We start from the raw sequence: 16829 nt of genomic DNA on the forward strand, positions 1-16829 counted from the left end.
CAGATTCTGTGAGTCATTCTGAGAGCAAATTGAACATATCTCATCTACAGTAGCAGCCTACTGTTTCCTGGATTGATTTTGAGGTATTGGTTTTGACCAATGAAGATATAAATGGTTTTGGACCTACCTATTTAAGAAACTACCTTTTTCTTCAGGAGACACTGCCACAGTTGCAGTCAGCAGAAGTATACCAGTGAAATTCTAACTCATAGAAGAGAAGGGGCCACTGGTAAGATATTTCACTATTTTTTGGCTATACTCACATTATTCTCAGGGTAGCGCGCACACACACACACAGTTTTAGAAAGAATGTTACGTACTTATTGTACTTTTAATAGTTTGCCAAGCATGCCCAGAGTTTGGAATGGTTGCTCTTATGTAATAATTCAGATCTCAAATAGAAATATTTCTAACTGTGAGGATTAGTTCTGAAAGTTACATTTTATTTCCTTAGTTTTGTAGTGGTATGTCATTTATTTCTAGCCCTATTAAATTTGCAAAACAAGCCTTAAAAATATAATTCAGTTAGTTCTCATTAACAACTTACCCTTCCTCACATACACCAATTTTAGGGTCTGTGGTTTCAGACCATTAGAGGCAGAAAGCAGAAAACTGGTGTAACTGCATAAATCAATAACCTATAATTCTAAGATGAGATATTTTATTTTAAAACAGTCTAATTTCAGTTGAGAAAAGCAAGAGGGTAATCAAGAGTATAATTTAAAAAGCTATGGTTTCATTAAAAATACTGAAAATTTCTTTAGTTAGTGGATGTTAATTCTGTAAAATCTGAAAAGTACTGTGAAACTGAAGTTTTAACAGTTTTTATATCTGAGCTTTAAAGTTTCTCCAAGCCTTGGTCCTGGACCACAGACAATCAATGAATAAAACTTGTTCAACATAGAGAAAAGGCACTGTAGCAAGGCGGCGTGGCTCCCCTCCTCCCCAGGGAGGGTTGAGCCCCATCAATCACCCCCCAGGGCGGAACCACTGGGCGGAAGTCCCGCCCCTCAGAGGGTCAGGCGGCGGCACGGAAGGATAGAAGCCGGGCCACAGCCTTCAGTCAGAGCCCAGCCGCCAGCAGGAGCAGACATGCCCGCTGACCCTCATCTCTGGGAAGCCGCTGAGGCCAGAGGCCGGTACCAGGAGCTGCCAGAACTGCCCCACAGTCGCTACGACAAGGAGCTGCAAGAGCTACCTCGGCCCTACTATGGCCCCGAGGAGCCCCCAGACCAAACCTGGCCCGCTGTCCCGGAGGTATTCCCAGACCTACCACCCAGCCCTGACTGGGAGGAACCCATGGTGCTGGACGCCCTAGCGGACCAAGTAGGAACCGAGGGGGATATTGGAAGCAGCCTGGGGGCAGCTGACTACAGTCAGGCTGCAGAGGGCCCCGTGCCTATGTCAGTGTGTTTCGGTGACGATCCCCACTGATCGTCACTGGCAGTGACAGCCGCTACTAGGGCCCCGGGCTGGAACGTAGAGGAGTGAGTGGGCCTGTGTTTCCCCTGCCACCCGTAACCGGGTGGCAGAATCCCCCCTTCACCCTGACCTAAAGAGGCCATTGTAGTTGCCACTGCTCTGCCCTGCCCCAAAGGGCCAGAGCGGATAAACTATTGCTGTGTTTGTTGGTGCCCCGCCGAACCCAAGGGCTGGGCCCGTATTGACTTTGCCACTGCTCTGTCCTGCCCCAAAGGGCCAGAGCTGAACAGACTATCGTAACGGTTTGCCGGGCGCCCCGCCTGAACCTGAGGCTGGGCCCTGGTTAACTGTGCCGCTGTTCGGTCCCGAGGGCCCTAGTAGCTGCCGGAGCTGACTGCCAGAGCTGACTGCGGTCCCAAGGGCAGAGGCCCTCGGACGACAAGACGAGGCCAGTGTGGCTCCCCTCCTCCCCAGGGAGGGTTGAGCCCCAGCACCCACTCGTCCACAGGCACCATAATGATAGATGTGCATGAGTATACGGTATTATCCAATAAAATTTGGCTTTGATTTCAGGAGTTTTCTGAACTTACACCTATATTTCAAATCCCTTATCTATGCCATTACAATGGATGGTACACTGACCTCAAGCATCTGCTTAAATTTTCCAGGTGTGACTGTGAACTACAAATGCTAACAAAATTATTTAAGCTGTGAAACATTAATTACAGTTTTCCCCTACAAATAAAGGGTTTCAGAGAGTAGCCTAATCAAGGAAGTGGGATACAAGTGATTTAGCTACATATTAATATTTTACTTTAAAAGTTTTTCCTTAGAGCTGCAAATTCGATGAATTCATTCTGAAACCCTCTTCCATGTATACAATAGATTTGGTTTAGGTCACAAAAATATTTGACTTCTGGTAACTTCCACAATTTTATTGCAGATGTCAACGTACCTGTGGATTATCCATGTACCATACCAGATTGTCTTCCTTCGTGTCCAGGATAAAGTACCTCCGCAGAAACTTCCCACTATTCTCATTTTCTTCAATGTCTAAGAAACCACAAATGCGATTCTGACGATCCACATAAGGCATTTCTGAGCCTGACCATTACACTGCAAAACAAAAACAATGATTAAAACAAAAAGTTTACTGTCACTGATTATAAGACTGGTCTGTACATTTTGAGCACAGCTTCAACTACTAGAAGCATTTTCAGGAAAGAAGCTTCCACATAGGAACAAGTCAAATTAAGATCAAGTGTTTTTCCCAGCACAGGAGTAACTTTTATATATTTCTTTGAAATATAACTATTAAGTACGTATGTTTTATACACCCTGAGTTCAGAACCTTGGTACGTGCGTGTTAAATGCTAGCGGAACAGTATGCCTATTAGTTTACACAAGATCAGCACAGGATATTCAAAGATTCTTTCACTAATTTGCACAAAGGGTTAGATAACAGATTTACATTTCTCCTCACTTTTAACAATAGTTCTTTTGCCCTTAAAAAGTTATTTGTCAGCAGCCCTACAGTCTGAGATAGCTTATCAAACTCTGTTTAGGGAAAACGAGGAGTCCTTGTGACACCTTAGAGACTTACTTTGGGCATAAGCTTTTGTGGGCTATAACCCACTTTATCAGATGCGTGGAGTGGAAAATACAGTAGCAGGTATAAATATACAGAACACAAAAAGATGGAAGTCACCTTACCAAGTGGGGGGTCAGTGCTAATGAGGCCAATTTAATTAGAGTGGATGTGGCCCATTCCCAACAGTTGACAAGAAGGTGTGAGTATCAACAGAGGGAAAATTATTTTTTGTAGTGACCAAACCACTCCCAGCCTTTATTCAGGTCTAATATGATGGTGTCAATTGGTGAGCAACTATTCACAACACAACAGAAAACACTAACCCAGGAACCAATCCCTGCAACAAACCTCATTGCCAACTCTGTCCACATATCTATTCAAGGGACATCATCATAGGACACTGTTATACCATTTATATTAGACCAATAAAAACCAGCAGGATCTTATTAAAGAGGACAAGACATTTGTCACATTTATTGTAAATACCATAATAAAACAAAAGATAACAGTAAACAACATTGTTTGGCTACTTATTCCTATTACTACTTATTTCTTATACACTTATATTTTTTTGTATATACATACACACATACATACACATACACATACACACACACTTACTTATCCGCACAATTATTCATACAAGTTTTGTATAGATGTTATAGTTACCAGCCTAAACGTTGCTTGTGACAGAATACTGGCCAGGTACCCTGTACACAAGAGTGGAGCTGAGTCCGGGTCAGGTGCACACCTGATGCTCCTGGAAGGTGGTAGCAGAACCAGAAACTCAAAGACTTATTCTTTAGAGTCCAGTTTTATTGAAATTTATCCCTATGTCAGTTCATGAGAGTTGCTTTATTCTGCTGTTGTTAAATCAATCAGCAGGTGGCTGGCTCCATGTTGTCAGATGTTTGTTTTTCCTTCCTTTGAGGTTGTGGGGTGGATTCCAGTTTGCCCTCCGGGGATCATCTGGTTGATCGCACCTGACACCTTCTTCCAGGGACACTGAATTCTTCAGGCTGGTAACTTCCTAACCATTCATTCATTATTTAAACCAGGCACTCATTCCCATACATTCTCTATTTTAATTTCATCTATTTTACTGTCTCTTTACCTTTTGGGGTGTTACCAATTTATGTGAGACTCCCCGTTTTTTATCATTCAAAAATAAAGTGAGATGGAAACTTACAGAGGGTGGGGGTCTCTATCTATGTACTATAACAGCTACTGTTTTGGCTTACCACGGTGATTACAAAGTAGTAATTACACAGTTTTGCCTGAGGCACAGAGTCAATTGACGGCTCCCACGCTGAGTCAATTAACAGCTTACAGCGGGCCGTTACAAAGTAAAGTAGCGACTACAAAGTGTCAGGGGCACTTAGAGCCAATTAATGTTAAACAAGTTTTATACAAAGTATTTCTTTGAGCAGGCTTCACACAGACACAGCTGGTGGCTTGCAGGTTAGAGGTTAAATCTCGGGAATCACATTTATTTCTAATATAAACCTTTAGTTATAAAGTATCAATTAACAATAAATCATTTCTCATATAAACCTTCTTTAATATCCCTACAACACAACCACACCAGCCACACCATCAAGGGCTCGTTCACCTGCACATTTACCAATGTGATATATGCCATCATGTGCCAGCAATGCCCCTCTGCCATGTACATTGGGCAAACCAGACAGTCTCTACACAAAAGAATAAATGGACACAAAACAGACATCAAGAATTGCAACTTTCAAAAACCAGTACGAGAGCATTTCAATCTCCCTGGACACTCAACAACAGACTAAAAAGTGGCCATTCTTCAACAAAAAAACTTCAAAAAACAGACTTCAATGAGAAACGGCAGAACTGGAATTAATGTGAAAACTTGACACCATCAAATTAGGCCTGAATAAAGACTGCGAGTGGCTGGGTCACTACAAAAAAATAATTTTTCCTCTGTTAATACTCACATCTTCTTGTCAACTGTTGGGAATGGGCCACATCCACCCCAACTGAATTGACCTTGTTAGCACTGACCCCCCACTTGGTAAAGCAACTCCCATCTTTTCACATGCTGTATATTTATACTTGCTTACTGTATTTTCCACTCCATGCATCTGATGAAGTGGGATATAGCCCATGAGAGCTTATCCCCAAATAAATTTGTTCATCTCTAAGGTGCCACAAGGACTCCTTGCTGTTTTTACTGATACAGACTAACATGGCTACCCCTCTGAAACATGTTTAAGGAAAGGAAATTCAGATGAGGGACTTCTGGGCAGCTATCTTTATATATGAAAATCTTGTGCAAAATACACCTATTTTAGCCAAAAATCAGAAATCTTTCACTCTTGAATATTACTGAAAGGTGAGAGAAATTAAGTATCCATGTACAGCTATCGGTAGTTATGCACACACTATGTAAACCCCAAACTAAAATTTTTGGCATTGATTTGTGATGCCATCACGTGTTTTTTTTTGGAAAATCAGCTCAATCTTTATTTACACTGCTGACGACCTGTTCCCATTTTGTCTGCTTCATCTTTTGCTGCTCCATCTCACTTACAGACTATTGCATCATCCTCTTCTGCTTTTACGCTCAGGAGCCAGGAAAGTCACTGGCTCTTAAATATGACACTGTAAGCAAGCAAGTTTCCATCCTTTTGGAACAGTGGTCTAAAAATCCAAGTAAAACCAACATTAAAAATTCACATATGAAAGCTTGCCTGATGTCAATACATTTTAAAGCAGGATAGGAAGCAGTTATAGTCTTGCATTATGCTTCTACACTTTGTAAGGGACAGAACAGATTAAAAATACCAATTTTAATTAGTATCTCAATTCTGTACAATTAAGTTTGGTGAATAAGTTTATATACCTAATGAGAGCTTTCAGACTGCTCTACTGAGCAACATGGTGAAGTTTACTTTAAAAGTTTATTAGAATGTCATACATTTTTTCCCCACTGCTTTTATCCTTGTCTGAAAGTCATCAGGTAGACTCTCTCTCTCTCTCTATTTATATTGGGACGGGGGGAGAGAGGAGAAAAGATCTACTAGTGGGTGTGTGTACACACACTCCTACTCGCGCATCATGGTAAGATGTGAGGTACTTGTAGTCACATTTTTAATTACATATTTATATTTGGGATCACCTACTTGGGTGTGATCATCTACACTTTCCAATTTCAGTATGCCACTAAACCCTTGTCACCATGTACGCTAGTCCATAGTTTTATTCACTTTAAGTCAGAGAAAAATAAATCTAATTTTTATCACTGCCATCTCATCATTAAAAAAAAATGAACATACTAGGAATACTTAAGAACTGAGAAATATGGCAATGAATTTAAAGATGGTCAATGAAACTTAAGCTTTTAGTAAGCAGAAACCTGGAAGGAAATGAAATATCATGGTGATGGGTCATCTTATAAAAAACTAGATAAAAATAATTTACCTGCTAGCTAAGGAGTTAGACTGCAAAATTGTGAAATGGCACATTTTATTTGGTGATATCTGAGGAGATGTTTCTTCCATAGTTTTTCTGAGGACATCATAAGGAGTTTAAACCCTTCATCTGGAAGTAAGCTGCCTCATTTTCCCAACAATGAGGTACACCACATGTTGTGGTAGGCATGTGTAAGACCTGTGGATCTTGTAAGGTGTGTTTTGGGGGGTGTTGATCATTGTAGCAGCAGAGATATTTTGCATCTGTTATGGCAGAGTCTAGTGCTTCTTTGAGTTGGTGTGTCCTGGTCTGTGGGGAGCCTGCTTCTGATGATGAACTTGGAGAGATTGGGGATGGAGGGGTGGTCTGAAGGCCAGAAGAGGGGGTTCATGAAAGCTTACCTCCCACTTTGTTCTATGCTGTAGGTTAGAGTGCAAATTCAGAAGCAGCATTCTGCAAAGATGGACAAATCTGGCAGCATGTCACTATCTTCTGCTGCAGTTGTTTGATGGCCAGAGATTCCATTAGTGCCTCTTCTCATTAGATGAAGGTTTCTAACCATCAGAGGACTGAAGTTCTAGAATAGCCTTCCAAAGAGAGCAGTGGGGGCAAAAGACATCTGGCTTCAAGACTAAGCTTGATAAGTTTATGGTGGGAATGGTATAGTGAGATAGCCTTATTTTGGCAATTAATTCGTCTTTGACTACTAGTGGTAAATATGTCCAATGGCTTGTGATGGGATGTTAGATGGGGTAGGATCTGAGTTACTACAGAGAATTCTTTCCTGGGTGCCTGGCTGGTGAGTCTTGCTCACATGCTCAGGGTTTAGCTGATCGCCATATTTGGGGTCAGGAAGGAATTTTCCTTCAGGGCAGATTGGCAAACGCCCTAGGGGGTTTTCACCTTCCTCTGTAGCGTGGGGGACAGGTCACTTGCTGGAAGATTCTCTGCACCTTGAGGTCTTCAAACCATGATTTGAGGACTTCAATGGCTCAGACATAGGTTAGGGGTTTGATACAGGAGTGGGTGGGTGAGATTCTGTGGCCTGCATTGTGCAGGAGGTCAGACTAGATGATCATAATGGTGCCTTCTGACCTTAAAGTCTATGATTCTATGAAAAGGAAAATTACTGTGTATATTTAAGGTAGCGGTTCTTAACTCATGGGTTGCATGCAGCCCAATTAGCACACAGCTATGTCCCAGCTCAGCTGTATGCCAAAGGCCACAGGCCCTGGGCGGAGTCCAGGGTCCTGGCTTCCCCCCAGCCTTGGAGCTTCTGGACCTACTCTGTAGAGGGGTCTCTTAGCAGAGGGCACTGAGCAAAGGGCCTAGGGGGTGACGACTGGAGAGGGGGCTAGATGAGGGGGCACTGTGGCTCTCAACCTGCAGCCCTGGTAACACTTTGTGGGCCGCATACGCAGCCCACATTGATAAATAGGTTGAGGACCACTGATTTAAGACAATTGACAATATTATAGAATTTCAAAAGCTTAAACTAAATAGTCAACGAAATACTAGGACTACTGTAAGACTAATATTTGCTCAAGCAGTGTATAATTTACATATCAACATCTCAGGTCAGAGACATAGTATATGTTGCTGATATGACTAACTGCGGAAACAGATGTTTGGTAGTTCTTAAGACAGTCTCATCTAGTAACCATACTGTTAACAGTTCACACACAAGCTCTTGGGATCACTTCAGAGTGGGGAGATGTTTCCCTGCTGCAAAAATAACTAAGTAATGGCAAGATCAAGGGTGTCTGTTAAATAAATTGTGTCCATAATTTGGCAACACTTAGCGCCAGGTATATTTTAACTTAAATAAAGCAGCAGCTTTATAATATGGGGGTGACCTGTCCTCCTAAATTTCACCATTTAAACCGTCTCGAAAATTGTGTGTCACACTATTGGCACAATTACAGCTTAACTATTTGCTAAGAAGTATAGGCACACCAGAGAAATGGGATGTCTACAAAAAGCAAATATTGGATTAGTAGCCGATTTCCTGTCAAAACAGGTTGAAGCTATTCTCTGCAGAGACTCCATAGAAAGTGAAGCAAGAAAAACTGTACCCATTTTCTCCAGCAAGGCAGAGAATGAAGTTTCAAAAGCCCATATTTGAGATTTGTTAAAAAAAAAAATAGCATCTTCAAAGAAAATTGTTTCCTATTACATTTTTAAGAGGATACAGAAGAACAGAAATAGAATGGTTGATGGGATGATCCAGAATCTAGAACTGACTTCATAAAATCCATAGCTGAAGGTTTTAAAACAGTAAGTATGAACAGTTCCCAAAAAGCCCAATAATGCTAAGATTTATTCACATACTGAGCTTGAAGTATGTGATTAATTCCACTAAAGGACAGTGTGACTATGCCTAGACCTTAAGTCTTGGCAGGACTGCGGCCAAAGCACAGAGGGATTGTTTTACTTGTCAGTATACTGGATTTAACAAGAAAAAAAGATGTGCTTCAGAACTTCATTCTCTAATTTTTGGCTTACAAAACTATACCACTTCTCAGTCCTGTACGTCCTTTGTTAAAAATCCAACATAAACTACAGGATAGTTTACAATATTAAGTTTCATAACTTATTTTTTCTGCAGAACACTAGTTCAAAATTAGTAATTGTATTAATAAGATGCTCTATGGTTTTCTTAAAGAAAACCACAGAATACAGACATGTATCAGATATACGTTTGAATTTTATTTGAATCCAGTATAAAAGATCACAGTAGAACACTTTCAGTTGTAAAAAAATTACCACCATTATATTATGTTATAGAAACATTCTACTTAAGTAGATTAATATTAGTTCTAATCCAACTCAGGATCATAATAGGCAAAAGTGGTTACAATCAGATGGCAGTTTGGTGGACTGTGTGACATGAGTTAGCAGCTGTACCCTGCTGTTCAGGGGCAACTAACTCATAATAACATTACCACTACAGGCATTCTCGAAGAGACCAAGAATGCAGACTATGAACTACCAAACAACATCTCAAGAGATCCTTTCAACATGGCAGAGTTGCTCAATTCCCATACTAGTCCTCTTCTTTGAATAAGGAACTTGCTTCCAAGGCCACCAATCTAGCATTCCACCAGCAATGAAGCTAAAAAAATGTTATAATTCAGATATAATTTCATCAATATTACAGGGAGCTATGGAATACAAGTCCCATTGAAAGTCTGAGATTTTTACTCCTAAATCACCTATGTGCTTTTTAAAACCTTGTATGACTACGGTTCTAATCAAACATATGCCTAAATGTTTTGCTAGATCAGGGTCTAAATCTATAAAGCAGCATATGAACTCCTTTGCTTATGAACTCCTTTGCTTTCCTTCTAAAATCCAATACTAGTTTTCTAGGAAGTAAAAAGTATTCCTTATTTTCCCCATACACCTCTACCTCGATATAACACTGTCCTCAGGAGCCAAAAAATCTTACCACGTTATAGATGAAACCGCGTTATATCGAACTTGATTTGATCTGCCAGAGCGCGCAGCCCCACTCACCCAGAGCACTCCTTTACCGCGTTATATCTGAATTCGTGTTATATCGGGTGAAGTTATATCGGGGTAGAGGTGTACCTTCAAATAGCTTGTATTAAGTCTAGCATTACTAATCCTAATCCACAGCTTCCCAGTGAAAAACTAGGAAATGAAGCATTTCTTAAGCCATGTAACTGAGACTGGTCAGTTAATGTTCTTTGTATTTGTTTGCATAAGTCCTAAGTAAAATTAGCTCCTGCTCTCTTGGCTTCTTGTTTAGACTTTGGCTGGCTTCTTCTGGGTATACTCTTACACACATTCCAGTAAGAGTGTCCTATAAAATGTAAGGAAGTACCTGGTGTTTCTAACAATTTCCCAGTCTGATACCTCATTTGCCAATTAAAGCACCAGTCCTGCACTGAGAACGATGGAGGCAATGACGATGGAACCCACATGGAGCATCCCGGAAGTCAACGGAACTCCACATGAGCACAAAGGTCTGCTCATGTAAATTTCAGTATATGATCAGAGCCTAACTTATTAACTTTGTGAGCATTAGTACTGCTATCTTATGCTAACAGTACTAAAGCTAACAAAGAGAGATTGGAGTAACAACCCAATACAGTATGTAAGGTTACCATCCCCCATCCCCCCCATGCCTTGCAAGTTTTCAATTTTCTTTTCCTGTCTACATTTATTTCCTCAAATCTTTGTATTCTCATGTGCAATATTAATATACAGTTTTCCATTCTTGTGATTTGTGTGTTAGCATAATCATCACCTCCACTTCCTGCCACGTTTGAATATGCCAGAATGTTTGAACTTTGTGTTTAACCTTTAACTCTCTCGAAAACCTTTTCCTGAGAAGTCGCTGATAAGAGTACAGGAAGGTACAATGCTACCAGAAGTCTTTTCTATAAAATGTTGCATTGGCATTTGAAAGGGGTTTTATTTTAAAACATTAATATGATATGAAAATATACTTGAATGATGTACAGTACAAGTTCTGAATATTTTCAGAAGTTCACACATACATACTTAGCTGCAAGGACTAAGATGTTCTTACTACAAAAGATGTTTGTAGACATTTAAATCATAATGTGAAAGTACCTTATCTTTAAAGCTATTATATGCACAACTATTTAACACAGAGAAAGCGTAAGTTAAAAGGAAAACTTCACAACAGAAAAGGCTAGAAGCAGAGTTTACGGTTTGTGAATTAATCATCATTATCATCAGTGATATCCAAGGCTCTTAATTATGGCCACTGGGAACTACTATGTTCAAAATAATTGTAATGAATTATAAACTCAAAGTGTTTTACTTAACCTGCTCTGCGATTTTTAAACCCAATCGTTTGAACCAGCTTCATCACTGCTGGCAGGAGCTAGGCAGTGCCATCTCCCAAGCTGCCTCACACAATTTCTCTGGCAGCTCCAGGAGCAGTTCTAGTTTGAAAGCCAAGCGATTGATCTATCAGGGATCGATTTATCGCATGTAGTGCAGATGCGAGAAATTGATCCCCGATCATTCTCCCGTCAACTGCTGAACTCCAGCTCAGTGAGAGGCAGAAGCAAAGTCGATGAGGGAGCAGCGGCCGTCAATCCCGTGCTGCGAGGATGCGAAGTAAGTGATTCTAAGGCAATCTAAGACACATCAACTTCAGCTATGCTATTCTCACAGCTGAAGTTGCATATCTTAGATCGATCCCCATCAGTGTAGATCAGGCCCAAGAGTGCTCAGAGCAGCTGTTCTCTTACTTGCTGCAGTTGGTCAGCATTTCCCCTGTTGGTCACCTGTTCCATTGCAGGGAAGGGGAAAAGTCTATGGACTGATTACCTGCCAGCCTCTGGGAGGAGCTCAACTGGCTCTTCATGAGCCATGGGGAGTGCCTAACAAAGGGGAGATAGCTCCCCTTCTCCCACTTTACTACCTATGGCAACCCCTATTTTGTGGACGGTCAAGCAAATCAGACAGGAGCTCTTCAGCCTGGAGATAAACATCCTTGCTATGAAAAGAAACTTGCAGAACACACACTTAAAATTTGGCCCATTTTGACAAATGAAGAAAATAGAAACATTAACTGGTGGAGGAAGAACATATTGCTGAGTCTATGTCCCCTGAACAGTCAGTGAAAGGGGAGAATCGTTGCCCAATGCAAACAAAAACAGTCAATGACTTTCTGAGAGAGGAATTCTATGAACATCTTGAAACACATGAGAAATCCAAGCTCAACCTCCCCCGCTCCCCCAAATCCACAGCTGACCTCACTCACCAGCATCTCATCCCAATCCTTTCGTTTTTGTGCAAGATTATTGAAAAGGTGGCAGTGAACCACCTTCAGCAATAGCAAGCATCCATTCTAGTTTGAAGCCAGGTCATAACCCAGAAATAGCACTGATGAGTGACCTTCTTGTGGGGTAAAGACTATGTTGAAATATTCACTCTCCCCCATCCCTCCCAAATACTGTTGACCTATATCTATGTCCTGACAGAAGCTATCAGAACAACGTTAAGCTAAATATTCTCTTGCCTTTTCAATAGGCTCTATAGAGTCGTAAATAGCTGTTACTCTTCACCTGCATTGCTGATTTTTCAAATCCCATAGAACTCACTCTTGCGTTGCAACAACTACAGTTTCTTGCAAGATGAGACGTGTTATAATACCAACAATACAGCAACCATATGTTGTTTTACATATTTTCATTCAGTACAGATAGCACAGTCTCCTAGATCTCAGGGAATAATCGAAATTGAAGAACAGACAAACAGTTGCCTCAAACTGAAGCCAGGTGAGATGGAAGTGATATTAGCTGGTTAAAAGATGCATGCACTACAAAGAACTAGGAAACACCAGCATCCCACACTCAACTGAAGCCATCTGCCCTAATAGTTAAGACTCTGCACAACCTTGAAGTCACTCTGGACTCGTTACTGAGTCTGGACACACTCTACTAGCAAGAAAATCCCATTCACTCTGCCTGGATGGGGTGGACTGCTCAGCTTAGAAAAGAGACTACTAAGAAGGGATATGATAGAGATCTATAAAATTATGAATGGCGTGGAGAAAGTGAATAAGGAAATGTTATTTACCCCATCACATAACACAAGAATCAGGGAACACCCAACAAAATGAACAGACAGCAGGTTTAAAACTAACACAAGGAAGTACTTCTTCACCCAACACTCAGTCAATCTGTGGAACTCATTGCCAGGGGATGTTGTGAAGGCCAAAAGTATAATTCAAAAAAAATGATACAAGTTCATGGAGGAGAGGTCTATGAATGTCTATTAGCCAAGATGGTCAGAGAAATAACCCCATCTTTCGGTTATCCCTAAACCTCTGACTGCCAGAAGTGATGGGATGGATCACTCGATATTTGTCCTGTTCTATTCATTCTTGCTAAAGCAACTGGTACTGGCCACCATCACAACAGGATACTGAGCTAGATGGGCCATTGGTCTGACCTAGTACGGCCATTCTTATAACCTGGCCCAATCAGGACCTTCAGCTTGACTACTGTAATTCTATCTGGGCCTAAATAAGAATTTCTGGAAGAGGCTACAGCTGATACATGAATTAGTGGCCCATCTCATAAGTGGGATGCTTCATGACCTACTTTGGCTCCTCCTCTATACACAATCCATTTCAAGGGCTCATCTACAAGTGGGGAAGGCTGAGGCTAGCTCAGTAACTGCCTCTTGTTCTGGAGCCAGCCACAACAGTTATGAATATCTCGTTTGCTAATTTAGCTCTGGTACAAACAAACAACAAAAGAAAAGTCCAAGGCTTTGGAAAGCCCTTCCACATTAAATCAAAAAGAGCCCTACCATGATGTAAAGCTTTTCACTGTCATAGCATTCTTCAGATAGATAAAGTAAAAGACAAGACAACATCCATTAAGACAAAAGCTAATAATTAAAACAAGGAATAAGACTTGGCTGCCCACCACTAGATAAACCCAAGTGCATGTTACAACCAATGCTCTACTGCTACAATAAGACACACTAGAAATGTTTGTCAGTAGACAGCTTATGGATGCAGCACTGTCTATAGGAAACAAGTGGCAAACAGATAACAGTCTCATCCATAAAAGGCTTAAAGTATAAGTGAGACTAAGTAGTACACACATAGACTAGTGTGTGACTTCAGTTCAAATACTTCACAATAAGGAGGGTTTGGAAGTTTTGTGGAGGAGAGAGAAGAAGCTTCAAATGTAAGAGGCTATTCTAGGCTTAAGGGGAGACCTGAGCCAACAGCAAGTGGAAAATAAGCCAGGCACAAAAAGGGACACTTGGGTGGAACATAAGAAAGCATGCAAAAGAAAGTGGAGATAAATGCAGATGTAGAATTATAGGCGCTTTCAAAGTAAAGAAAGCATTGGTTAGAACAGAGATTTTAGCAGTTGCGTTAAGAATCAATCTTGGCTGCAAAGATCACAAATACAGACTAATGTCTTGGAAATCAGGATGTAGAGGAAAGGATGAAGTACTCAGAAGATGTCTTGGAGCCCTGTACTGGTTAGAGAAAGAGGAATGAGTTAGACTGGCAGACAAAAAGATACATTGTAATATTACTGGCAGTGACAGAACTGGTGGATGGAAGAACACAGTTTTAGGAAGAAAGATCAGGAGTTTACTTTTCATCATGTGAAGTTACTATATTCGGTTTAGTGATGTCATTCAAGATTAACTAAAGCAAGTGCACAACTGGAGCTGGATAGATAAATATGAGAATCAATGAAGAGATCATAAAAATCAGTGGCAGGGAATGAATGAGATCATTCAGGGAAGTACAAAAGAAGAAAGAGGAAAAGAAAGGCGGAGAACAAAGAAAAGGAACAAAGTAGCAGAGTAGAGAGATTTAAAGTATGACTGAAATAACTTGATTTAAAAAAAGCCTTCATTGATTTAAATCCAGTCAAGGCTTTGTAAAACTAATCTGAAAACTGGTGATATTGCAATTTTTGATTAAAGTGCATAGTAAACTAAAATATAAAAGCTTTTTTTCGTGACACTATCGGTAGGATATCATAATTTTATAAAACTGTTGTATGCAAAAATCCAAATATTGAAAATTAAGGCCCTGGTCCTGCAAACACTTAAACAGATACATAACTTTCCTCACAGAAATAGTCCCATTGTTTAAAGTTAAGTAAGTGTTTGCAGCATCAGGGACTCAGTGTATTTTTATTAAGAACCTGTCATCTAGTGGCATAAAATCTGTGTCACTTCAACAGTGAAACAGTTTTGTTTTAACAATAAAAAGTTATTTAAACTTTCAGTAACAACAATTTTTTAATAGAGGCCAAAGTTCTCAAAAATTGGAGCCCATAATTAGGCTCTTCAGGCTGCTTTTAGCCATTTAAGGGTGGGATTTTTAAAGAATGCTTAGGACAGAAGTGGGCAAACTTTTTGGCCTGAGGTCCACATCAGGTTTCCAAAATTGTATGGCGGGCCAGTTAGGGGAGGCTGTGCCTCCACAGACAACCAGGCGTGGCCCAGCCCCCGCCCCCTATCTGACCCCTTCCTGTTTCTCATCCCCTGACAGCCCTCCCGGGACTCCTGCCCCATCCAACCTTCCCCACCATTCCCTGGCCCCTGACATCCCCTGGAACCCCTGCCCATCCCCCACCACCCCATCCAACCCCCCGACTCCTTTCTGACTGCCCCTGGGGACCCCTGCCCCATCCAACCGCCCCTTCTCCCTGTCCTCTGACCACCCCCCTATCCAACCTCCCCTCCTTTCTGATTGCCCCCCAGGGACCCCTGTCCCATCCAGCCACCCCTTCTCCCTGACCAGTCCCAGAACCCCTGCTCCTGACTGCCCCCTGCTGCCCCATCCAACCCCCACTCCTTTCTGACTGCCCCCCCATGGACCCTTGCCCCATCCTACCACCCCTTCTCCCTGTCCCGACTGCCCCCAGAACCCCCACCTTCCTGACTGCCCCCCACCACTCAATCCAACCCCCACCTTCCTGACTGCCCACCCAGGACCTCTGCCCCCATTCAACCCCTGTTCCCTGCCCTCTGACCACCCCAACCCCTATCCACACCCCTGCCCCCGACCACCACCCCAAACTCCCCAGCCCTCTATCCAACACCACTTGCTCCCCTACTGTGCTGCCTGGAGCACCAGTGGCTGGTGGTGCTACAGCTGTACCGCCTGGCTGGAGCCAGTCACGCCACCATGCAGCACAGAGCAATGAATTAGGCCCCAGTTCTGCAGCTGTGCTGCCCCAGGAGCTTGCAGCCTGCTGCCCAGAGCATTGCGCTGGCGGCGGGGCTAGCTGAGGCTGCGGGGTAGGGGGAACAGCAGGGGAGGGGCCGGGGTTAGCCTCTCGGGTCAGGAGCACAGGGGCTGGGCAGGAGGGTCCCGCCAGGACGTAGTTTAGCCACCTCTGGCTTAGGAACATAAGTCCCATTGACTTCAAACTGCAAAACCTGAGGGTTGAAGCATTTCAGCTCTTTACTTGTGGAAGTACAGTATAACAATGGCGATGTTGGCTGCAAATAATATCATCTAGCTTGTAGTCATCGATTTTCACTAGCGGAGCTCAAAGCTCTTTACAAAGGAGGGACAGAGCACAGGCTACTAGTTTTTCAATTTTGTGTTTGTACAGTCTCATAATAGGGTATATTAATGAGGCCTTGGGCTTGTCTTTTTCAGCACAGATGAACATTTTAAGTACGAAGCTTCTCAGTAGAAGAAAAACCTCTACATAAGATCTGAAACGTTATTAACAATTAGTAAAAGCAGCAAAGAGTCCTCTGAAAACATCCGCTTTGACAATTTAAGGTCACAAAATGGAAGTGAAGAACTAGCAATAGGTAAACAAGAAATTTGATTTAAATTTACAAAAAAATAAATGTAAGAGTA

The 16829-nt window shown here is 41.9% G+C and overlaps 1 protein-coding gene across 3 annotated transcripts in view; it reads right to left on the reverse strand.

Moving 5' to 3' along the window:
• PLEKHA1 (pleckstrin homology domain containing A1) overlaps nt 1-16829 on the reverse strand; it is a 95058-nt gene that overhangs the window by 68207 nt on the left and 10022 nt on the right. For all 3 annotated transcript variants that reach the window (XM_032776689.2, XM_032776691.2, XM_032776690.2), the window contains exon 2: nt 2378-2538. In XM_032776689.2, coding sequence (XP_032632580.1) covers nt 2378-2518 — 141 coding nt within the window. In that variant the 5' untranslated portion in view covers nt 2519-2538. The remainder of the gene's footprint in view (nt 1-2377; nt 2539-16829) is intronic.

The sequence above is a fragment of the Chelonoidis abingdonii genome, chromosome 15 (assembly GCF_003597395.2).
Source record: "Chelonoidis abingdonii isolate Lonesome George chromosome 15, CheloAbing_2.0, whole genome shotgun sequence".
NCBI lineage: Eukaryota > Metazoa > Chordata > Testudines > Testudinidae > Chelonoidis > Chelonoidis abingdonii.